Source organism: Polyodon spathula, chromosome 6 (genome assembly GCF_017654505.1).
Source record: "Polyodon spathula isolate WHYD16114869_AA chromosome 6, ASM1765450v1, whole genome shotgun sequence".
NCBI lineage: Eukaryota > Metazoa > Chordata > Actinopteri > Acipenseriformes > Polyodontidae > Polyodon > Polyodon spathula.
Genome location: NC_054539.1, coordinates 1,290,266 through 1,314,578, shown reverse-complemented (window position 1 = coordinate 1,314,578; position 24,313 = coordinate 1,290,266). Strand labels below are relative to the sequence as shown.

Below are 24,313 nucleotides of genomic sequence, written 5' to 3'. Positions count from 1 at the left end.
TTCTTTGCACTCTTTCTAGAGCAGCAATATCTTTTTTATAGTGAGGTGACCAGAACTGCACACAATATTCAAGATGAGGTCTTACAAGTGCATTGTACAGTTTTAACATTACTTCCCTTGATTTAAATTCAACACTTTTCACAATGTATCCGAGCATCTTGTTAGCCTTTTTTATAGCTTCCCCACATTGCCTAGATGAAGACATTTCTGAGTCAACAAAAACTCCTAGGTCTTTTTCATAGATTCCTTCTCCAATTTCAATATCTCCCATATGATATTTATAATATACATTTTTATTTTCTGCGTGCAGTACCTTACACTTTTCTCTATTAAATGTCATTTGCCATGTGTCTGCCCAGTTCTGAATCTTGTCTAGATCATTTTGAATGACCTTTGCTGCTGCAGCAGTGTTTGCCACTCCTCCTACTTTTGTGTCGTCTGCAAATTTAACAAGTTTGCTTACTATACCAGAATCTAAATCATTAATGTAGATTAGGAATAGCAGAGGACCTAATACTGATCCCTGTGGTACACCGCTGGTTACCACACTCCATTCTGAGGTTTTTCCTCTAATCAGTACTTTTTGTTTTCTACATGTTAACCACTCCCTAATCCATGTACATGCGTTTCCTTGAATCCCAACTGCGTTCAGTTTGAGAATTAATCTTTTGTGCGGGACTTTGTCAAAAGCTTTCTGGAAATCTAAATAAACCATGTCATATGCTTTGCAATTATCCATTATCGATGTTGCATCCTCAAAAAAATCAAGCAAGTTAGTTAGGCACGATCTCCCTTTCCTAAAACCATGTTGACTGTCTCCCAGTACCCTGTTACCATATAGGTAATTTTCCATTTTGGATCTTATTATAGTTTCCATAAGTTTGCATATAATAGAAGTCAGGCTTACTGGTCTGTAGTTACTTGGTTCAGTTTTGTTTCCCTTTTTGTGGATCGGTATTATGTTTGCAATTTTCCAGTCTGTCGGTACCACCCCTGTGTCAAGAGACTGCTGCATGATCTTGGTTAGCGGTTTGTAAATTACTTCTTTCATTTCTTTGAGTACTACTGGGAGGATCTCATCCGGCCCAGGGGATTTGTTTATTTTAAGAGCTCCTAGTCCCTTTAACACTTCTGCCTCAGTTATGCTAAAGTTATTTAAAACTGGATAGGAACTGGATGACATGTGGGGCATGTTGTCAGTATCTTCCTGTGTATTGAGGTATTAACCTGACTCTATTTAGAGCACTAATACAGACTCTGTGTATTGAGGTATTAACCTGACTCTACTTAGAGCACTAATACAGACTCTGTGTGTTGAGGTATTGAGCTGACACTGTTTAAATCATTAATACAGACTGTGTATTGAGGTATTAACCTGACTCTTTTTAGAGCACTAATACAGACTCTGTGTATTGAGGTATTAACCTGACTCTACTTAGAGCACTAATACAGACTCTGTGTGTTGAGGTATTGAGCTGACACTGTTTAAATCATTCATACAGACTGTGTATTGAGGTATTAACCTGACTCTTTTTAGAGCACTAATACAGACTCTGTGTGTTGAGGTATTAACCTGACTCTATTTAGAGCACTAATACAGACTCTGTGTATTGAGGTATTCTGACTCTATTTAGAGCACTAATACAGACTCTGTGTATTGAGGAACCTGACTCTATTTAGAGCACTAATACAGACTCTGTGTATTGAGGTATTAACCTGACTCTACTTAGAGCACTAATACAGACTCTGTGTGTTGAGGTATTGAGCTGACACTGTTTAAATCATTAATACAGACTGTGTATTGAGGTATTAACCTGACTCTTTTTAGAGCACTAATACAGACTCTGTGTGTTGAGGTATTAACCTGACTCTATTTAGAGCACTAATACAGACTCTGTGTATTGAGGTATTGAGCTGACACTGTTTAAATCATTAATACAGACTGCGTATTGAGGTATTAACCTGACTCTATTTAGAGCACTAATACAGACTCTGTGTGTTGAGGTATTAACCTGACTCTATTTAGAGCACTAATACAGACTCTGTGTGTTGAGGTATTGAGCTGACACTGTTTAAATCATTAATACAGACTGTGTATTGAGGTATTAGAGCACTAATACAGACTCTGTGTGTTGAGGTATTGAGCTGACACTGTTTAAATCATTCATACAGACTGTGTATTGAGGTATTAACCTGACTCTTTTTAGAGCACTAATACAGACTCTGTGTGTTGAGGTATTAACCTGACTCTATTTAGAGCACTAATACAGACTCTGTGTGTTGAGGTATTGAGCTGACACTGTTTAAATCATTAATACAGACTGTGTATTGAGGTATTAACCTGACTCTATTTAGAGCACTAATACAGACTCTGTGTGTTGAGGTATTAACCTGACTCTATTTAGAGCACTAATACAGACTCTGTGTGTTGAGGTAGCTGACACTGTTTAAATCATTAATACAGACTGTGTATTGAGGTATTAACCTGACTCATTAGAGCACTAATACAGACTCTGTGTGTTGAGGTATTGAGCTGACACTGTTTAAATCATTCATACAGACTCTGTGTATTGAGGTATTAGACTCTATTTAGAGCACTAATACAGACTCTGTGTGTTGAGGTATTGAGCTGACACTGTTTAAATCATTAATACAGACTGTGTATTGAGGTATTAACCTGACTCTATTTAGAGCACTAATACAGACTCTGTGTATTGAGGTATTGAGCTGACACTGTTTAGATCATTAATACAGACTCTGTGTGTTGAGGTATTGAGCTGACTCTATTTAGAGCACTAATACAGACTCTGTGTGTTGAGGTATTGAGCTGACTCTATTTAGAGCACTAATACAGACTCTGTGTGTTGAGGTATTGACCTGCAGCGCAGCTCTGTGAGGGGGAGGCTGAGCTATACCTGTTTTTGTAGGTGAGTCGCACTGTCCTTGTGTTCTCAAACTTGCCCGGATGCTGCTCTTTGGAGGCCTGCTCCCATTTAGAGATGATATCGCAGATCTGGGGAGAAACGTGTGCCAAAAAAAAAGGTTTTGAAGCAGGGTGATTTTCCTGTGGATGCAAATGAAAACAGTAAAGCACAACACGATATATTTCTTTCCAAAAACTTATATATATTTTATGTGGAAAGAACAAATGTTCTGATTGCCTCCTCCTTTATCTCTCCCCTCCTTCTCCTCTTCTTCTCCCTCTCCAACCCCCTCTACCTCTGTCTTTTCAAAAAAGAGTTTTAAACAATGCTTTACAATGCTTTCTGCACGTCACTATGCTCTTACTGAACAATAGGTTAATGTAGTATAGGGCAATTTGCAAAACGTTGTACCAGATTGAAAGGGGAGCCTGAGTGGTGCAGTGGAAATGCTCTGCTTAGTCTTGTCGTAGTGACCTGATTCAATTCAAGCTGTGAATCGTGCCAGTAGAGTTCTGGTGTTCACAGCGCAGAAATAAATGAATTTACTGTGTTTGCTGATAGGCAGACAGCTGCATGGTGTGTCTGCTTGCAGTCAGGGCTCCCTCTGCGCTACATACAGTACGTCTCTGCTGCTGCTGGCATTACCTTGATGCTGCCCTGCAGACAGTGCTCCTGATCCCTGCCAGAGGGGTCGTCAGTAAAGAGAGCGAAGCCGGACTGTGTGGGTCTCCTCATGCCAGTGTCCTGGTTCAATGTGCTCAGGAACTCCTCCACCGTGGTGCTGGCATCGAACCCCACCACCTGCAGCAAGACAACATGTCAGCAAATACAACACCGTCACTGCAAACTACAGTGACAGCATGTCTGCAAATACAACACTGTCACTGCAAACTACAGTGACAGCATGTCAGCAAATACAACACTGTCACTGCAAAATACAGAAAGACAGCATGTCAGCAAATACAACACCATCACTGAAAATTACAGCAAGACAGCATGTCAGCAAATACAACACCATCACTGCAAACTACAGCAAGACAGCATGTCAGCAAATACAACACCGTCACTGCAAACTACAGCAAGACAGCATGTCAGCAAATACAACACCGTCACTGCAAACTACAGCAAGACAGCATGTCAGCAAATACAACACCGTCACTGCAAACTACAGTGACAGCATGTCAGCAAATACAACACCGTCACTGCAAACTACAGTGACAGCAGCAAATACAACACCGTCACTGCAAACTACAGCAAGACAGCATGTCTGCAAATACAACACCGTCACTGCAAACTACAGTGACAGCATGTCAGCAAATACAACACCGTCACTGCAAACTACAGCAAGACAGCATGTCAGCAAATACAACACCGTCACTGCAAACTACAGTGACAGCATGTCAGCAAATACAACACCGTCACTGCAAACTACAGTGACAGCATGTCAGCAAATACAACACCGTCACTGCAAACTACAGCAAGACAGCATGTCAGCAAATACAACACCATCACTGCAAACTACAGTGACAGCATGTCAGCAAATACAACACCGTCACTGCAAACTACAGCAAGACAGCATGTCTGCAAATACAACACGTCACTGCAAACTACAGCAAGACAGCATGTCTGCAAATACAACACCATCACTGCAAACTACAGTGACAGCATGTCAGCAAATACAACACCGTCACTGCAAACTACAGCAAGACAGCATGTCAGCAAATACAACACCATCACTGCAAACTACAGTGACAGCAGCAAATACAACACCGTCACTGCAAACTACAGTGACAGCATGTCTGCAAATACAACACCGTCACTGCAAACTACATTGACAGCATGTCTGCAAATACAACACCGTCACTGCAAACTACATTGACAGCATGTCTGCAAATACAACACCGTCACTGCAAACTACAGTGACAGCATGTCAGCAAATACAACACCGTCACTGCAAACTACAGTGACAGCATGTCAGCAAATACAACACCGTCACTGCAAACTACAGTGACAGCATGTCTGCAAATACAACACCGTCACTGCAAACTACATTGACAGCATGTCTGCAAATACAACACCGTCACTGCAAACTACAGTGACAGCATGTCTGCAAATACAACACCGTCACTGCAAACTACATTGACAGCATGTCAGCAAATACAACACCGTCACTGCAAACTACATTGACAGCATGTCAGCAAATACAACACCGTCACTGCAAACTACATTGACAGCATGTCTGCAAATACAACACCGTCACTGCAAACTACAGCAAGACAGCATGTCAGCAAATACAACACCGTCACTGCAAACTACAGTGACAGCATGTCTGCAAATACAACACCGTCACTGCAAACTACAGTGACAGCATGTCAGCAAATACAACACCGTCACTGCAAACTACAGCAAGACAGCATGTCTGCAAATACAACACCATCACTGCAAACTACAGTGACAGCATGTCTGCAAATACAACACCGTCACTGCAAACTACAGTGACAGCATGTCTGCAAATACAACACCGTCACTGCAAACTACAGTGACAGCATGTCTGCAAATACAACACCGTCACTGCAAACTACAGCAAGACAGCATGTCAGCAAATACAACACCGTCACTGCAAACTACAGCAAGACAGCATGTCTGCAAATACAACACCGTCACTGCAAACTACAGCAAGACAGCATGTCTGCAAATACAACACCATCACTGCAAACTACAGCAAGACAGCATGTCAGCAAATACAACACCGTCACTGCAAACTACAGCAAGACAGCATGTCAGCAAATACAACACCGTCACTGCAAACTACAGTGACAGCATGTCAGCAAATACAACACCGTCACTGCAAACTACAGTGACAGCATGTCAGCAAATACAACACCGTCACTGCAAACTACAGTGACAGCATGTCAGCAAATACAACACCGTCACTGCAAACTACAGTGACAGCATGTCTGCAAATACAACACCGTCACTGCAAACTACAGCAAGACAGCATGTCTGCAAATACAACACCATCACTGCAAACTACAGTGACAGCATGTCAGCAAATACAACACCGTCACTGCAAACTACAGTGACAGCATGTCAGCAAATACAACACCGTCACTGCAAACTACAGTGACAGCATGTCAGCAAATACAACACCGTCACTGCAAACTACAGTGACAGCATGTCTGCAAATACAACACCGTCACTGCAAACTACAGCAAGACAGCATGTCTGCAAATACAACACCGTCACTGCAAACTACAGCAAGACAGCATGTCTGCAAATACAACACCGTCACTGCAAACTACATTGACAGCATGTCTGCAAATACAACACCGTCACTGCAAACTACAGCAAGACAGCATGTCAGCAAATACAACACCGTCACTGCAAACTACAGCAAGACAGCATGTCAGCAAATACAACACCGTCACTGCAAACTACAGTGACAGCATGTCTGCAAATACAACACCATCACTGCAAACTACAGTGACAGCATGTCTGCAAATACAACACCGTCACTGCAAACTACAGTGACAGCATGTCTGCAAATACAACACCGTCACTGCAAACTACAGTGACAGCATGTCTGCAAATACAACACCATCACTGCAAACTACAGCAAGACAGCATGTCAGCAAATACAACACCATCACTGCAAACTACAGTGACAGCATGTCTGCAAATACAACACCGTCACTGCAAACTACAGCAAGACAGCATGTCAGCAAATACAACACCGTCACTGCAAACTACATTGACAGCATGTCAGCAAATACAACACCGTCACTGCAAACTACAGTGACAGCATGTCAGCAAATACAACACCGTCCCTGCAAACTACATTGACAGCATGTCTGCAAATACAACACCGTCACTGCAAACTACATTGACAGCATGTCTGCAAATACAGCAAGACACCGTCAGCTACAAACCTACTGCAAACTACAGTGACAGCATGTCTGCAAATACAACACCATCACTGCAAACTACAGTGACAGCATGTCTGCAAATACAACACCGTCACTGCAAACTACAGCAAGACAGCATGTCAGCAAATACAACACCGTCACTGCAAACTACAGCAAGACAGCATGTCAGCAAATACAACACCGTCACTGCAAACTACATTGACAGCATGTCTGCAAATACAACACCGTCACTGCAAACTACATTGACAGCATGTCTGCAAATACAACACCGTCACTGCAAACTACAGTGACAGCATGTCTGCAAATACAACACCGTCACTGCAAACTACAGCAAGACAGCATGTCTGCAAATACAACACCGTCACTGCAAACTACAGCAAGACAGCATGTCAGCAAATACAACACCGTCACTGCAAACTACAGTGACAGCATGTCTGCAAATACAACACCGTCACTGCAAACTACAAGACAGCATGTCAGCAAATACAACACCGTCACTGCAAACTACAGCAAGACAGCATGTCTGCAAATACAACACCGTCACTGCAAACTACAGCAAGACAGCATGTCAGCAAATACAACACCGTCACTGCAAACTACAGCAAGACAGCATGTCAGCAAATACAACACCGTCACTGCAAACTACAGTGACAGCATGTCAGCAAATACAACACCGTCACTGCAAACTACAGCAAGACAGCATGTCAGCAAATACAACACCGTCACTGCAAACTACAGTGACAGCATGTCAGCAAATACAACACCGTCACTGCAAACTACAGTGACAGCATGTCAGCAAATACAACACCGTCACTGCAAACTACAGCAAGACAGCATGTCAGCAAATACAACACCGTCACTGCAAACTACATTGACAGCATGTCTGCAAATACAACACCGTCACTGCAAACTACATTGACAGCATGTCTGCAAATACAACACCGTCACTGCAAACTACATTGACAGCATGTCTGCAAATACAACACCGTCACTGCAAACTACATTGACAGCATGTCTGCAAATACAACACCGTCACTGCAAACTACAGTGACAGCATGTCTGCAAATACAACACCGTCACTGCAAACTACAGTGACAGCATGTCAGCAAATACAACACCGTCACTGCAAACTACAGCAAGACAGCATGTCAGCAAATACAACACCGTCACTGCAAACTACAGTGACAGCATGTCAGCAAATACAACACCGTCACTGCAAACTACAGTGACAGCATGTCAGCAAATACAACACCGTCACTGCAAACTACAGCAAGACAGCATGTCTGCAAATACAACACCGTCACTGCAAACTACAGCAAGACAGCATGTCTGCAAATACAACACCATCACTGCAAACTACAGTGACAGCATGTCTGCAAATACAACACCATCACTGCAAACTACAGTGACAGCATGTCAGCAAATACAACACCGTCACTGCAAACTACAGCAAGACAGCATGTCAGCAAATACAACACCGTCACTGCAAACTACAAGAAGACAGCATGTCTGCAAATACAACACCGTCACTGCAAACTATAGCAAGACAGCATATCTGCAAATACAACACCGTCGCTGCAAACTACAGTGACAGCATGTCAGCAAATACAACACCGTCACTGCAAACTACAGCAAGACAGCATGTCTGCAAATACAACACCGTCACTGCAAACTACAGCAAGACAGCATGTCAGCAAATACAACACCGTCACTGCAAACTACAGCAAGACAGCATGTCAGCAAATACAACACCGTCACTGCAAACTACAGCAAGACAGCATGTCTGCAAATACAACACCGTCACTGCAAACTACAGTGACAGCATGTCTGCAAATACAACACCGTCACTGCAGAAACAGCTGCTGATGATTGCTGTTGCTTTTCTTCTACTCAGTAGAGAACAGCAGTCCACACAAATCCATGCAGCAGTTTCTTTACTTATTTCACTTGGAATGGTAAATTAGCCTGATCAACACCAGTGACCTTCACCTGATTGTCAGCACATGATTTCTGCGAAGGGCTCAACCCACATAATCAAACAACAGGTTTGTGCAGCACTACCAGTAAAATGAAAACAAGCTCAAATCTAATCCCAAGGGAGTGGGAAAAGTTTTGAGCTGAGATGCATGATGGAAGAATGGGCTTGTGCGGCTCTGCTGGTTGGACTGTGTACCTGGTAGGTGTTGTTGAGGAAGTGCACGGGGATGCTGAAGGGCAGGGAGTGATGGTAGGGGTTCCTCAGCAGGATGGACAGGATCTCCATGCGGGACGGCTTGGCCTTGCGCTCCCCCTTCTGCTGAGTGCGCTCCACACAGCGCTGGCAGTAGATAACGTACTTCCCAATCTCTGTCCTGAAACACCGCACCAGAAACAGCATTTAATACAAGATTAACGTACTTCCCAATCTCTGTCCTGAAACACCATACCAGAAACAACATTTCATACAAGATTCCCTCTCTCCTGATTGCTGTATTCCTGCTTTCTCCTTTTCAGTCTTCCAAATGATCCCTCTCAGCTTTTCTTAAAGTTATCACATGTGGGGTCTCACTGGACTACCTCAGAAATTAACTTGTTTCTTTTCTCTTTAAATTATCGTTAGTATGTTATCAGATGGTACTTATACAAGATGTAGCCACCACGGTGCAACATGTTATCTCTGGTGATTTTCTGTTTCAGTTTTTGGACCAATTGTGCTGGGAAGATAAAAAAGTACAAGTAAGCTGCTATATCTTACGACTGAAGTGATACACTGTAAGTGAACTGTATTGCTTTATAATGGAAATAAGACTCCCATTCCATAGCAGTTTCATCCACTCCTGGTTTTACTATGAGTTTAGTAAGAAACATCTGAGTGTGTTAACTATACACTAGGGCTAATCAAGCTTGCAGTAAAAACTGGAACTTCCTCTTATTGCGATCCCTGTACTGGTTCGGCATGGTCCTGACAGGCTGAGGAAAGTGTAATAAAGTCAAATGGTCAATAACATACATGGAGCACATACTGATACTGTCTGTCATTTAGCATGATTTATTCATCATTGAAGGTTAAAGATTGTAGCATGATAATTCATTGACACACAGTGCATTTTTGCACCTCTAGTGTATTGACAGTCCTGCTGCTGCTTTACCTGGAGTCCCCATGCCTCTTGAGGTGCAGTTTCAGGAGCCACAGGAAGGGGTGCTGAGGCAGGAAGAGCCCCACACAGAGAGCGAGCAGCTGCCAGCCCTGCGGACAAACACACATAAATGCATCATACACAAAACAGGCAAGGAGGACACTGAGAAAGACATTCAAAAGCTTTCAAATTCTGAAATGTAAAGTGTATTGACAGTCCTGCTGCTGCTTTACCTGGAGTCCCCATGCCTGGTCAGCAATAGCACTTGCCGCCCCACTATTCAGTCCTACATCCATTGGGTGTTAGTGTTGACAGCTGAGGCATTAAGTTATTCAATTAACTGATAACATACAGTATTTAAGCTATGTCTTAAATAGAGATAAAACCACAAATGCAATGTAACTACAGCATCATCTTAATTAGTTGAGCGTAACTAGACATTTCCTGTAGGGCATAGCCATTTCAGCCACTGTGATGATTGAGTGGATAATTAAGTAATGATACAGCTTGAAACAGCTTGAATTGCTTAATTAATTATTTCTATCGATTTATTTAAAGCCTAATCTGTAATACTTAAACTCTGAAGGCTGCAGGATTAAATAGCTGGTGTGCAGGTACTAATATCGCTGCTCCTGCAACTCTTTGAATTGGCAGCTTGTGCTGAACCGCAGTGAGGGGCTACCTGCATGGGCCCGGCCTCGCCCGGGGGCTGCCTCTTGCGGCTCTGCTTGATGAGCTGGCAGTAGATTTCGTTCTGTAGCTCGGGGTGGGTGAGGCACACCTGCAGGGCGCTCTGTGCCAGGGACACGTGGTAGTCGATGGCAGGGGCGTCGATCGCAACATTAATGAATAGCTGACATGTCTGAAAGAAACACTCCACCAATCAGAAACCTTGTTGCAATTCCAATTCCAATTCCCTTTTAATCAATTCCAACACATCATTGATCAAAATTGCAATTAGCAGCATTCTGTTAAAATTAGCTAGTCACTGTTAAGTGATACGTGGGTTTGATAGGAGGAGGTTACCTTGAAGAGTTTGATGGCCTCGGTCTGCAGTGCCTCTGAGGGCAGGGTGGTGAGGGGGGAGGTGATGCCCTCTTTACTACAACACAGGCTGGGGTGCTTCCAGATCTGAGAGCCTGTGTAGGGGAGGCATGGACACAGTGAGGATAGCAGCACCAGAACACACACACACACACACACACACATACACACACACACACAAGCTTACCAGGGTCTCCATCCACGTTGAGCAGCTTCCCCACCAGCTGCTCGAACTCCGTGCCCACTGCGACGGTCGTGCTGCCCGCAGCAACAGTCATGTGGTACAGCCAGGTGTCCTGCACCAAATGCAGCAGACCAGACACTTCAGAAGCATAGGAATGAGCTGCCTAGTTATGTTGTTGAGGCAGAAACACTAGGATCCTTTCAGACCCGACTTGACAAAGTTCAAACAGCTGCTAGATGTTTGGCACATGGTGAGTGGATAGTGTACTGTACAGTGAGTGCATTATTTATAGTGTTGAATGTGTGGATTCTCTGCTGTCACTCAGCTGCCCTATGCGCAGTGCTGGGCTCTCTCTCACCTTCTCGTGCTTGGAGCCAATGAGGAGGTAGGTGGGGCCCTGCTCCTTGGGCTGGATGGCGATGGTGTAGTGAGTGGACAGCAGACTGCGGCCACTGGTCTCGTAGTCTTCGTCCGAGTCACAGGACCGGTCAACCTCCTCCACCCGGGCCTCCCACAGCTTGATCTGACCCAGCGGGAACTGAGGGAGGAGGAGATGACAACCCTTACCATGTGTGCTGAAACCCTGCAGCGACACTGCCACCATGCTGTCACCCCACACAGGACAATTAGCCATGTGTGCTGAAACCCTGCAGCGGCACTGCCACCATGCTGATTGATTGATTTATTGACTGATTAATTGATTGAAGAAACTGAAGCTGCTGCTACCTTGTCTTCCTGACCTCGGAAATAGTACAATGTTTTCCCAATGAGTGTGCACCACACCCGCTTGGAGTATCCGTGCTTCACCTGCCAAAACAAACACAGCAAAGGAAGGGACAGTCAGACAAGGAACAAAGAGAGAGGGTCGATTCCCACACTTACACTTTAGTTATTTAACTTATCATATCTGATGCACTTATACCAGGAAGACTTCCTTTAAAACTACATGTAAATCAATTAAATTGTACAAATGTTTCTATGACTTGTACAGCTAAAAATATGCCTGGATATGTACAGCTGCCCTGTCCAGCACCAAGCACATTCCCCTAAAGTCAGTGTATGTCCTGTACCATCCTGTAACCACGTTTCCACTCCTATGAACAGTTATCCCTTCTAATCCCCTCTTTTACCCTCCTATCCCATCCTGTACGCTCCTGTCCCCTCCTGTCACATCCTGTACCATCCCATACTCTCCTCTCCCTTCCTGTACCCTCCTGTCCACTCCCACCACCTCCTGTACGCTTCCGTCACCTCCAATCCCCTCCCATCCCCTCCCATCCCTTCCTGTCCCCTCCTGTTCACTCCCGCCCTCTCCTGTACTATTCCGTCACCTCCACTCCCCTCCCATGACCTCTAGTCCCTTCCCATCCCCTCCTGGAACCTCCTGTCCCCTTCTGTACCCTCTCATCCCCTCCAGTCCCCTCCCGTCACCTCCTGTACCATCCCATGCTCTCCTCTCCCTTTCTGTACCCTCCTGTCCGCTTCCATCTCTTCCTGTACGCTTCCGTCACCTCCAGTCTCCTCCTGTCCCCTCCCATCCCTTCCTGTCCCCTCCTGTTCACTCCTGTACCCTCCCATCACCTCTGGTCCCCTTCTGTCACCTTCTGTACCCTCCGCCCTACCTGTCCCATCCCGTCCCTGTCCTGTCCCCTCCTGTACCCTCCTGTCCCCTCCTGACCCTCTTGTACCCTCCCATCCCCTCCCATCCCCTCCTGTACCCTCCTGTCCCCTCCTGACCCTCTTGTACCCTCCCATCCCCTCCCATCCCCTCCTGTACCCTCCTATCCCCTCCTGTACCTTGGTGAGCAGCCCCTTCATGGCCGGCTTGGCCTCGGGCTGTGTGAAGAGCGGGCTGGCGGCCTGCACTCGCAGTACGTTCTGCAGCACGTGGATCCACTCCTCCAGGATATTGGGGGAATCAGCAGTCAGGTAATAAACTCGCTTCTCAGTAATCATCTACAGGGGCAGAAGAAGAGATAGCAAGGGGAACATTCCCAACAGGGACCTCTCACACAGCTTACACTCAGGAGCAATTTACAGACCATTTGAGATTCATGAAACAGTGCTTCTGCTGTCATTAGTCCCCTGAGCCAGTCAATCTCCTGCCGTTCCATTATCAAACTGGGGCTAACTAAACAGAACTGCCAGGTAATCCTGAACACAGCGAGAAGCACTGCATTGCCAGGGAATCCTGAACACAGCGAGACACGCTAGCGCTGCACTGCCAGGGAATCCTGAATACAGAGTGCTCACACAGATTCTTCCCCTTAATCAAGGGGCTGCTGTTATTGCCCTTTGCTGCTTGTCCTGTCAGAGGCAGTAGAAATATGTGATGTATCGTTTATGCAAACATGTGTGGTGCACATTTCCTCCTGCCTGTCTGTGCTTTTACCTGAATGGTTTGCTTCCCGTCCCCGCGGACTATACTGCTGGAGGCGCTCAGCTCAATCTGCCCCTGCGGCTTTCTGATCACGTCACTCTAGCGGCAAAAAACAAGAACACATACTGTATATCAGATTCACCAGGACACACCAAACCTATAACTTCAGATTCACCAGGACACACCAAACCTATAACTTCAGATTCACCAGGACACACCAAACCTATAACTTCAGATTCACCAGGACACACCACACACATAACTTCAGATTCACAAGGCCTTGGTTAATGCAATCCTTAAACTTGTGTGTGACTCTTAGTCCTGCCTATAGATAAAACATGGATAAACACATTTTATGAATACAGACCTTCAGGTTTTATGCTTCCCTTCACACATCTTTAAACAGTTACAGTACCTTTCTGATTCAAGTAGCACCCACTTTTTCAGCATGTGACAGCCTACATGTTCTGTGCCCAGGGCATGTAGATAGAAGCTCTCCTAGTAGTTAAAAACCTCTCATTGCCACAGCCTCTTGAGCAAAGTACATCAAAAGGACAAATATAACATGCTAAACTACGTGGGACCCCCACAGTTATCTGGTATCGATAGCCAAGGCATTGATCAGCTTACTGGTGACTTGTAGTACAGCAGTTCACCTCCTTTCAGGACAAACCAGCGTCTTTTCCAGGTCTTCACTTTCCCTCCCATCTTCAACAAGTAGCCAGATTTTTCCAAAGGCTCCTGAAAAGTTTTTTTTTTTTAATTATTTAGAGCAATGCGATTGATGGACAAACTGAACTTAGTGCAGCTTGTTTTCAGAAACTTATTGTATGTTACAGTCTGAATCACTTTGACTGAACAAGTTCTGGAAATGCATACCTTTTAGATATTGCAATACTCAAGTAGTGTAATGTCTCATTTACATTCCTGTTTTACCAACAGCAAAGTTTTTGTCAAAATGTTTCATCCATGACACAGGAGCCATACCTCACACACAGAGCTGTATAAACAGGAGCCAGCCTCACACACAGATCTGGGAGGGACTCACATTCTTGCCGTTGTCGCTGGAGGAGGAGCAGGTCTTGGGCAGTTTCTGCTCTGGCTCCGAGCATTCCGTGTCGGTAGAGTAGGCATCAGGAGGGATGGCGTAGTCGCTCTCTGAGGTCATCGATGACATGGACACCCCTGACACCACAAACACAAAAAACACACACACACACACACACACACACAGACACACACAGTAGAGAATGGGTTCAAGAGAGAAGTCTTTATCAGTGTCTTTACTAGATAATAGTGGGTTCAAGGCCAGATTTCTTTTCCCAGACATTTAATAAATGTGTACATATTTCTCTACTCCTCTCAGTGCCCCCCAGTCTCTCTCTACTCCTCTCAGTGCCCCCCCAGTCTCTCTCTACTCCTCTCAGTGCACCCCCAGTCTCTCTCTACTCCTCTCAGTGCCCCCCAGTCTCTCTCTACTCCTCTCAGTGCCCCCAGTCTCTCTCTACTCCTCTCAGTGACCCCCAGTCTCTCTCTACTCCTCTCAGTGCCCCCCAGTCTCTCTCTACTCCTCTCAGTGCCCCCAGTCTCTCTCTACTCCTCTCAGTGCCCCCCCAGTCTCTCTCTACTCCCTCTACACCCCCCAGTCTCTCTCTACTCCTCTAAGTGCCCCCAGTCTCTCTCTACTCCTCTCAGTACCCCCCCAGTCTCTCTCTACTCCTCTCAGTACCCCCCCAGTCTCTCTCTACTCCTCTCAGTAGCCCCCCAGTCTCTCTCTACTCCTCTCAGTACCCCCCCAGTCCAGTCTACTCCTCTCACTCCTCTCAGTCTCTCTCTACTCCTCTCCCCAGTCTCTCTCTACTCCTCTCAGTACCCCCCCAGTCTCTCTCTACTCCTCTCAGTACCCCCCCAGTCTCTCTCTACTCCTCTCAGTGCCCCCCCAGTCTCTCTCTACTCCTCTCAGTGCCCCCCTGGTCTCTCTCTACTCCTCTCAGTGCCCCCCCGGTCTCTCTCTACTCCTCTCAGTGCCCCAGTCTCTCTCACTCCTCCCAGTCTCTCTCTACTCCTCTCAGTGCCCCCCAGTCTCTCTCTACTCCTCTCAGTGCTCAGTACACCCCCCAGTCTCTCTCTACTCCTCTCAGTGCCCCCCCGGTCTCTCTCTACTCCTCTCAGTGCCCCCCCGGTCTCTCTCTACTCCTCTCAGTGCCCCCCCAGTCTCTCTCTACTCCTGTAAGTGACCCCCCAGTCTCTCTCTACTCCTCTCAGTGCCCCCCCAGTCTCTCTCTACTCCTCTCAGTGCCCCCCCAGTCTCTCTCTACTCCTCTCAGTGCCCCCCCAGTCTCTCTCTACTCCTCTCAGTGCCCCCAGTCTCTCTCTACTCCTCTCAGTGCCCCCCCAGTCTCTCTCTACTCCTCTCAGTGCCCCCCCATTCTCTCTCTACTCCTCTCAGTGCCCCCCCAGTCTCTCTCTACTCCTCTCAGTGCCCCCCCAGTCTCTCTCTACTCCTCTCAGTGCTCAGTCCCCCCCAGTCTCTCTCTACTCCTGCCTCTATCTACTCCTCTCAGTGCCCCCCCAGTCTCTCTCTACTCCTCTCAGTGCTCATACACTCCCCAGTCTCTCTCTACTCCTCTCAGTGCCCCCCCCAGTCTCTCTCTACTCCTCTCAGTGCCCCCCAGTCTCTCAGTGCCCAGTCTCTCTCTAGTCCTCTCAGTGCCACTCCCCCCCAGTCTCTCTCTACTCCTCTCAGTGGTCGTACACCCCCAGTCTCCCCTCTACTCCTCTAGTACCCCCCAGTCTCTCTCTACTCCTCTCAGTGCCCCCAGTCTCTCTCTACTCCTCTCAGTGCCCCCCAGTCTCTCTCTACTCCTCTCAGTGCTCATACACCCCCCAGTCTCTCTCTACTCCTCTCAGTGCCCCCCCAGTCTCTCTCTACTCCTCTCAGTGCCCCCCATTCTCTCTCTACTCTCTACTCCTCTCAGTACCCCCCCAGTCTCTCTCTACTCCTCTCAGTACCCCCCCAGTCTCTCTCTACTCCTCTCAGTACCCCCCCAGTCTCTCTCTACTCCTCTCAGTACCCCCCCAGTCTCTCTCTACTCCTCTCAGTGCCCCCCCAGTCTCTCTCTACTCCTCTCAGTACCCCCCCAGTCTCTCTCTACTCCTCTCAGTGCCCCCCCAGTCTCTCTCTACTCCTCTCAGTGCCCCCCCAGTCTCTCTCTACTCCTCTCAGTGCTCGTACCCCCCAGTCTCTCTCTACTCCTCTCAGTGTCTCTCTCTACTCCTCTCACCCCCCAGTCTCTCTCTACTCCTCTCAGTGCCCCCCAGTCTCTCTCTACTCCTCTCAGTGCCCCCCCAGTCTCTCTCTACTCCTCTCAGTACCCCCCCAGTCTCTCTCTACTCCTCTCAGTACCCCTCCAGTCTCTCTCTACTCCTCTCAGTACCCCCCCAGTCTCTCTCTACTCCTCTCAGTACCCCCCCAGTCTCTCTCTACTCCTCTCAGTGCCCCCAGTCTCTCTCTACTCCTCTCAGTACACCCCCCAGTCTCTCTCTACTCCTCTCAGTGCCCCCCCAGTCTCTCTCTACTCCTCTCAGTGCTCCCCCCAGTCTCTCTCGTGCTCTCCTCTCAGTCTCTCTACTCCTCTCAGTGTCTCTCTCTACTCCTCTCAGTGCCCCCAGTCTCTCTCTACTCCTCTCAGTGCCCCCCCAGTCTCTCTCTACTCCTCTCAGTGCTCGTACACCCCCTCTCTCTACTCCTCTCAGTGCCCCCAGTCTCTCTCTACTCCTCTCAGTGCCCCCCAGTCTCTCTCTACTCCTCTCAGTGCTCGTACACCCCCAGTCTCTCTCTACTCCTCTCAGTGCTCCCCCCAGTCTCTCTCTACTCCTCTCAGTGACCCCAGACTCTCTCTCTCACTCCTCTCAGTGCCCCCCTCTCTCTCTCTCTCTACTCCTCTCAGTGCCCCAGTCTCTCTCTCCTCTCTCCTCCCCTCAGTGCCCCCAGTCTCTCAGTGCCCCCCAGTCTCTCTCTACTCCTCTCAGTGCCCCCAGTCTCTCTCCCTCTCTCTCTCAGTGTGATTCTCTCCCCAGTCTCTCTCTCTCCTCTCAGTCTCTCCCCGTCTCTCTCTCTCTCTCTGCTCCTCTCAGTGCCCCCAGTCTCTCTCTCTCTCTCTCAGTGCCCCCCTCTCTCTCTCTCTGCTCCTCTCAGTGCCCCCAGTCTCTCTCTCTCCTCCTCTCAGTGCCCCCAGTCTCTCTCTCTCTCCTCCTCTCAGTGCCCCCTCTCTCTCTCTCTCTACTCCTCTCAGTGCCCCAGTCTCTCTCTCTCTCTCCAGAGAGCCAGTGCCACCCCACTCTCTCTCTCTCTCCTCACTCCAGCATGTGTCCAGAGAGAGATGAGGAGGAGCTCCTCTCTCTCCCTCTCAGAGGCCCCCAGAGGAGAGTCACTCTCAGAGAAGCTCCCCCTAGGAGAGTCTCTCAGAGAGAGACTCAGGGAGTCACGGGGTCAGAGAGGGAGTGCCCCAGTCTCACCCTCAGAGACTCTCTCTGAGAGTCAGTAGAGTGGTCCCTCTCTCTACTCCTCTCAGAGGAGAGTCCTCTGGGTCACGGGGTCAGAGAGGAGAGAGGAGAGTCTCTCCTCTCGGCTCTCTATGAGGAGAGTCTCCCTCAGATAGTCTCATGTGGGAGAGCCCTTCCCCTCTCCCTCTCGGAGCCCTTCCACTCCCCGGTCTCTCTTTCTCTGAGCTCAGTGCTTGTACACCCCGCTGGTCTCTCTCTCTCGCTCCTTGCCCCAGTGCACGCGCTCCCGCCCTGCCACGCCAGTGTCACCCACCTCTCTTTATGGCACGGGGGCTCCCTGTCCTGCTGCCCTTCCTGGAGTCTGAGCCGGAGGTCCTGGTGCTGGAGTGGGAGCTCTCCTCCTCCTCGGAGCCTGACGACTCGTCAGAGAACGGGCTGCTGCTCAGCTGGGTGGCTTTCTGAAACACACAAGCAAGGACTGCCAGCTTTCAATACAACATGTTTCACAATGTAGAATCCAGTGGAGAAGAAGTGATTGGCTCCCACCACAGCATGAAGCTGATTTTATATTGGTGTTGCTGAGCCAGGCTTTCTGTTTAACATTTCCCCTTCTGCAGTTCTACACTAACAGAAGATGAGGCTACAAGGGTATCCAGCACAGAAAGGGTAAGGCAGTCAATGTAGTTTGCTGTCAAAGCTCTTACCCCTTTGAGTGCGGTGTAGACTGGAGTGGTCATGTTCTTGTATAGCAGAGAGGTGTACGACCCAGAGGTGGAGTATGAAGAGAGAGACCCAGAGCCTGAATGATCGAGATTTACAATGAACGATAACACACTGAATTGTGGATTAACTAGAGCTCAACCTGTCCCAAACCACCGAGGACCCAACTACTCCTAATGGGGATTCAATAATCCCCCAACTTATATCTAAATACTCCTTTAACAATATCAATCCATTTGATCTTTTAAAAAGTCAAGAAAAACATAATACATTAATAGACCCACCTCAAAGGGTTAGTCTATAACCAGTATTGAAATAGCTGACATACAATTAGGGTTGGACACATAATACATATATTTTTAATTTACATTAAAAAAAAAAAAAATCCATTGCTTTATATGGATAAAAAATGGCATTCTCATATGAGGCTATCATGCATTTGCATCTTCCATATATCCCTATATAAAGACTGGAAGAGACTGTTTTATCCGTCCCCATTTGAGGTCGCCATGCATGAAAGGGTTCAATAAAACACTCTCAGGTCTGGCCATATTGCTTTGATGATTTAGAGCTTGGATGCCCTGTAAAGTGACAGGGGATTACTTACTTTTGTTGGCAAGCTCAGAACATGTGGCTTCAGACAGCCTGATCCCAGATTTGGCTACCGCGTAAATTCTGCTTTCCTGCATTGAAAAGACAATAGGCGATTGTATTGCAGGTGTGTTGCACTTGCACTCTGGCTTATTCTCTCACATCTCCGTCTTTATTTTACCTTAGATATTCTGACACTAACTTTTGTGTGACGTGAACAAGGAAATAAAACCTAGGCTGCGCATTCTGAGTAAGGGCTGACCTCTGCTCTTGAATGCTCTATCCCATTCTGTGAGGCATTGAAAGAATACTGAGTCTTAAAGCCTCTTTGTATGACTCAGCTGTTAATAACAGAATTGTTTGAACTACGATAAAGTGATTGCTTGAGGTCTCTGTGAGAGGCGCTATTGAACATGTACAGGAGGGTGTATCTTGACAGCAGGTTCAACGACTGAAAAGGCCAGCACTCACCCAGGAAGGAAACCTGTGCAGAGGGGGGGTGGGCGGCTTGCTGCCCTGTGCTCTCCCCAGGAGCTCTGCCCCTCCCTCCAGCTCCTCGGAGGAGTCGTAGGAGAAGACTCCTTCATCCAGGCCGGGCTTGGAGCCCCCCGGCTGGGCTCGCTCCTCCAGCTGCATGTCATCCTGCTGCCAGAGCGGCCGCACCATGCTGATGGCGTTGCGGTTGCGGTCGAACTGCCGGTCAGAGCTGAGTTGCGGCTGGCTCAGGTGCTTCTTGGCCAGGGCCACGCTGATGCTGAACACGGTGGGGGTGCGCAGCCTGGGCGGGACCAGCCCGCTGAGGGAGTGTGGGAGGGAGAGGGGGCTGGTCTCCAGAGTGGGGTGTTTGGGGGTGAGTGCGGGGGTCTGGATGGGGCTGGGGGTGTTGGCTTCGCTGGAGGAAGATGACGAGTCGAGGCGCTGGGACTGGAACTTCTTACTCAGCTCCTCCGAAGAGCTGTCTCGCTCGGGCCTCTTCTTCCCCAGGCAGCCCGCAGCCGTGCTGTCTCTCAGGTGGTCTATCTGGGGGAGCTGGTACACCCCTTTGGGGTCAGCCCGCTGCATGTCCTCGTCGAATAGAGAACTGCTGTCGTCCGATGCGGTCAGGTAGGCCTCGCTCCCAGCCCGGCTGTAGCGCCCATCAGAGACAGCACTGGAGAGCGCAGACGACACGCAGCGAGACTTGGGTCTCTCCCGCCCCCTCCCTCCCTCCCCCTCCTCATCAGAGCTGCCCTCACTCAGCACCCCCCCGCAGGCTGCCTCACCCCCCCAGCCCTTTCTCCCCCCTTTCAGTACAGGTCTCTGGCTCTTTCTGTCATCTCGACCCCCCTGAGCTTCGGAATCTTTACTGGCTTCTTTCTCTGAAACAAAACAATGATCAGCTTCATCGCCATCAATGTACCGTTATCTCGTGATGTAGAACATACGTTTATTTTGTTACAAAATAGAATTAAAAACACCTGTGTGTGACAGGATTGCTGAGACCACCCATGTGAAATGCTGCTCTTGATGTGCACTGCGATATGGGGGTCGCGATACGATACGCATCACGGTACATGTGGTGGTCCTGATCATCTACGTTTAGGATGCAGAATAAGATCAAGTGATCATTTAATGACAGACTATTTTGTTAAAAGACAAAAATGAAACGAGTTAGGGAGAGTACGTATTCATAACAACTATAAAAACACTCTGTATTCAAGAACGACGTGGTGAACTGCAATGAACTATGTTGTGCTTTTGGTCTCGTATCACAATACAAATGATCCATACCTCTATTACGATACAACAGATCATGTAAAGGAGGTAACACAATTCCTTGATGAATCATTACAACCCTACGGCTAAATATGAGAAAGTTAGAATGCAAATCTCTCTCAAACTCTGTATAAAACATGTCTGCCTTTCAAATACCACTATATATTATGTTGCATTCATTAATATAATGCGGATCATTCAGTTGTCTTCATTCAGTTGTATTTTCTCCAAGACATCCTAACTCAAAGACTACACTACATTACACTAGATTGCACGAGATTACATGAGATTACTCTAGATTACACACGATTACCTGCTGCCACGCTCCCCTCCGACCCTGCAGTCTCCTGATTGGTGGCCCGGTGCCCTTGTTCTGGTCCAGTCATGACCTGGGGGTTTTTGGCTTGAGTTACATACTCTACAGGGGTGGAAAGAAGACTCCCATTGCACAATTTTATTATAAATAAACAAAAATAAAGTGCACAAGGGCAAAAAAACAGATACTCAAACACAAATAAAGCAAAACAAAAACAAAACTTACAAAAATAAAGGTTTCCAGGCTGGGCAATGCCTTCACTGGATTTAGAAAATTTCAAAAACCACAAAAACAAACACCAACCTGCTTCCTCAGCTCCCTCTCCCCCAAATGAGAAGCAGAGGCCTCCTTTTATATCAGGTGGCTGGGCGCTGATTGATCGTTAATCAACCTAATCAACTAATCAACCCCAGCTAAACCCAGGCAGGCAGGGGAAGTTAACCCCATCCCTGCCAATTTCACTGCCACACACCTCCCCCCATGTACAAGTACACCGGCCGCAATCGGCCAACCCCCCCCCCCCCCAAGAGTCCAATTATGCCCCTTGGGTGGGCTGTTATGGTGGGTGGTGGTGGGCGGGGTTGATGTCGGAGCCCCCAAGCCTTCTTTGGTTGAGGGGGCCCCGAATGTCCAAGGTAGTACATGGCGACGGCGGCCCGGCTCCCTCTGGTGGCGGAAGCGGCGGCAACCGAATGGCCCAAGGTTACGCAAGGTGCGACGGCGGCCCTGTCTCCCTCTGGTTCCGTGAGACGGCGGCCTGTCCCCACTGGGTGGTCATGTCGGCACCCTTACCCGTTGTTGATCCGGCAGATCCTCCTCCCTCTCTGGCTCTGGGAGCGACGGCAGATCCTCCTCCCTCTCTGGCTCTGGGAGCGACGGCAGATCCTCCTCCCTCTCTGGCTCTGGGAGCGACGGCAGATCCTCCTCCCTCTCTGGCTCTGGGAGCGACAGCAGATCCTCCTCCCTCTCTGGCTCTGGGAGCGACAGCAGATCCTCCTCCCTCTCTGGCTCTGGGAGCGACAGCAGATCCTCCTCCCTCTCTGGCTCTGGGAGCGACGGCAGATCCTCCTCCCTCTCTGGCTCTGGGAGCGACGGCAGCTCCTCCTCCCTCTCTGGCTCTGGAGCGAGCTCTGGGAGCGACGGCAGATCCTCACCCCTCTCTGGCTCTTCAGATCCTCACCCCTCTCTGGCTCTGGGAGCGACGGCAGATCCTCCTCCCTCTCTGGCTCTGGGAGCGACGGCAGTGGTCTGTGGACGACGGCAGCTCCTCCCCCCTCTCTCTCTGGGAGCGACGGCAGCTCCTCACCCCTCTCTGGCTCTGGGGGCGACGGAGGCTCCTCACCCCTCTCTGGCTCTGGGGACGACGGAGGCTCCCACCCCTCTCTGGCTCTGGGGACGACGCAGCTCCTCACCCCTCTCTGGCTCTGGGGACGACGGAGCTCCTCACCCCTCCTGGCTCTGGGAGCGACGGCAGATCCTTTCACTCTGAGTTTAATAACGCCAGGAGACTCCCAGGGCAACCTCTCTGCTCTGGGTTGCGACTCCCAGCACCTCACCCCATCTCTGCCATCCACGGGAGATCCTCCTCGCCCCCCTCTGGCTCTGGGGCATCAACCAGGCTCAGATCCCTCTCTGGCTCTGGGGAAGGCGGCCTTTCAAGGCACCTCTTCCTAGGGCCTGGTGACCGGTGGATCTAATGAGACTCCTCTGGGAAGGACCCCTGTGGGTGGTGTTTGTTCCATTGCTCCCCATCTCGCGCCACAGCGTGTTGATAACTATGGGGAGATCGTGGACGAGGTTGCCTCAAATAGAAAAAACAAAAAAAATAAATGCAATAGTGAACACTGCATCTCTTCCTTGGCCTGGTTGTAGGGGCATCCTGCCCGGTTGTGGCTGTCCTCCTCACACCGGCCACAACAGTTTGCCGGTGGCACGTCTGGGCAGGACCGCCAGCGATGGTCCTCCTTACCGCACCAGGAACACCAGGGGAAGAGGCTGGCTGGGTCCTCCAGCACCCAGCAGCTTAAATGTCCATTCCTGAGTGGGCCCAGAGACAGTCTGCAGTTCAAAAAAATAACAATTTTATTATAATAAAGTGCACAAGGGCAAAATAACAGATACTCAAACACAAATAAAGCAAAAACAAAACTCACAAAAATAAAGTTTCCAGGCTGGGCAATGCCTTCACTGGATTTAGAAAATTCAAAAAACCACAAAACAAACACCAACCTGCTTCCTCAGCTCCCTTCTCCCAAATGAGAAGCTGAGGCCTCCTTTTATATCAGGTGGCTGGGCGCTGATTGATCGTTAATCAACCTAATCAACTAATCAACCCCAGCCACCTGAACATAATAAACCCAGGCAGGCAGGGGAAGTTAACCCCATCCCTGCCAATTTAAAAGGGCAGAGCTTTGCTCTGCCACAGAAATCCCCACTGCACATCAGTGTGATCCATTCCTGGTTTTCACTAGGAGAAATAATAAGACTCCCATTGCACAGCAGTGTGATCCATTCCTGCTTTCACATTAATGAGACTCCCATTGCACAGCAGTGTGATCCAGTCCTGGTTTCACTAGGAGTTTAATAATGAGACTCCCATTGCACAGCAGTGTGATCCAGTCCTGCTTTCACTAGGAGTTTAATAATGAGACTCCCATTGCACAGCAGTGTGATCCAGTCCTGGTTTCACTAGGAGTTTAATAATGAGACTCCCATTGCACAGCAGTGTGATCCAGTCCTGGTTTCACTAGGAGTTTAATAATGAGTGCACAGCAGTTTGATCCGTTCCTGGTTTCACTAGGAGTTTAATAATGAGACTCACCTGCACAGCTGTGTCCAGTCCTGGTTTCAC

At 48.4% G+C, this 24,313-nt stretch overlaps 1 protein-coding gene across 1 annotated transcript in view; it reads right to left on the bottom strand.

Annotated features, from left to right (window-relative positions):
* LOC121316621 (pleckstrin homology domain-containing family H member 2-like) overlaps positions 1-24,313 on the bottom strand; it is a 65,672-nt gene that overhangs the window by 5,773 nt on the left and 35,586 nt on the right. The window contains exons 7-24 of the mRNA XM_041251662.1: positions 21,460-21,564; positions 19,863-20,749; positions 19,408-19,483; positions 18,785-18,879; positions 18,394-18,538; positions 14,623-14,759; positions 14,205-14,315; positions 13,587-13,673; positions 12,992-13,150; positions 11,921-12,001; positions 11,553-11,732; positions 11,198-11,306; positions 10,993-11,105; positions 10,649-10,828; positions 9,979-10,076; positions 9,024-9,201; positions 3,570-3,725; positions 2,916-3,013 (exon numbers count right to left, since the gene is read on the bottom strand). Coding sequence (XP_041107596.1) covers positions 2,916-3,013; positions 3,570-3,725; positions 9,024-9,201; positions 9,979-10,076; positions 10,649-10,828; positions 10,993-11,105; positions 11,198-11,306; positions 11,553-11,732; positions 11,921-12,001; positions 12,992-13,150; positions 13,587-13,673; positions 14,205-14,315; positions 14,623-14,759; positions 18,394-18,538; positions 18,785-18,879; positions 19,408-19,483; positions 19,863-20,749; positions 21,460-21,564 — 2,995 coding nt within the window. The remainder of the gene's footprint in view (positions 1-2,915; positions 3,014-3,569; positions 3,726-9,023; positions 9,202-9,978; positions 10,077-10,648; positions 10,829-10,992; positions 11,106-11,197; positions 11,307-11,552; positions 11,733-11,920; positions 12,002-12,991; positions 13,151-13,586; positions 13,674-14,204; positions 14,316-14,622; positions 14,760-18,393; positions 18,539-18,784; positions 18,880-19,407; positions 19,484-19,862; positions 20,750-21,459; positions 21,565-24,313) is intronic.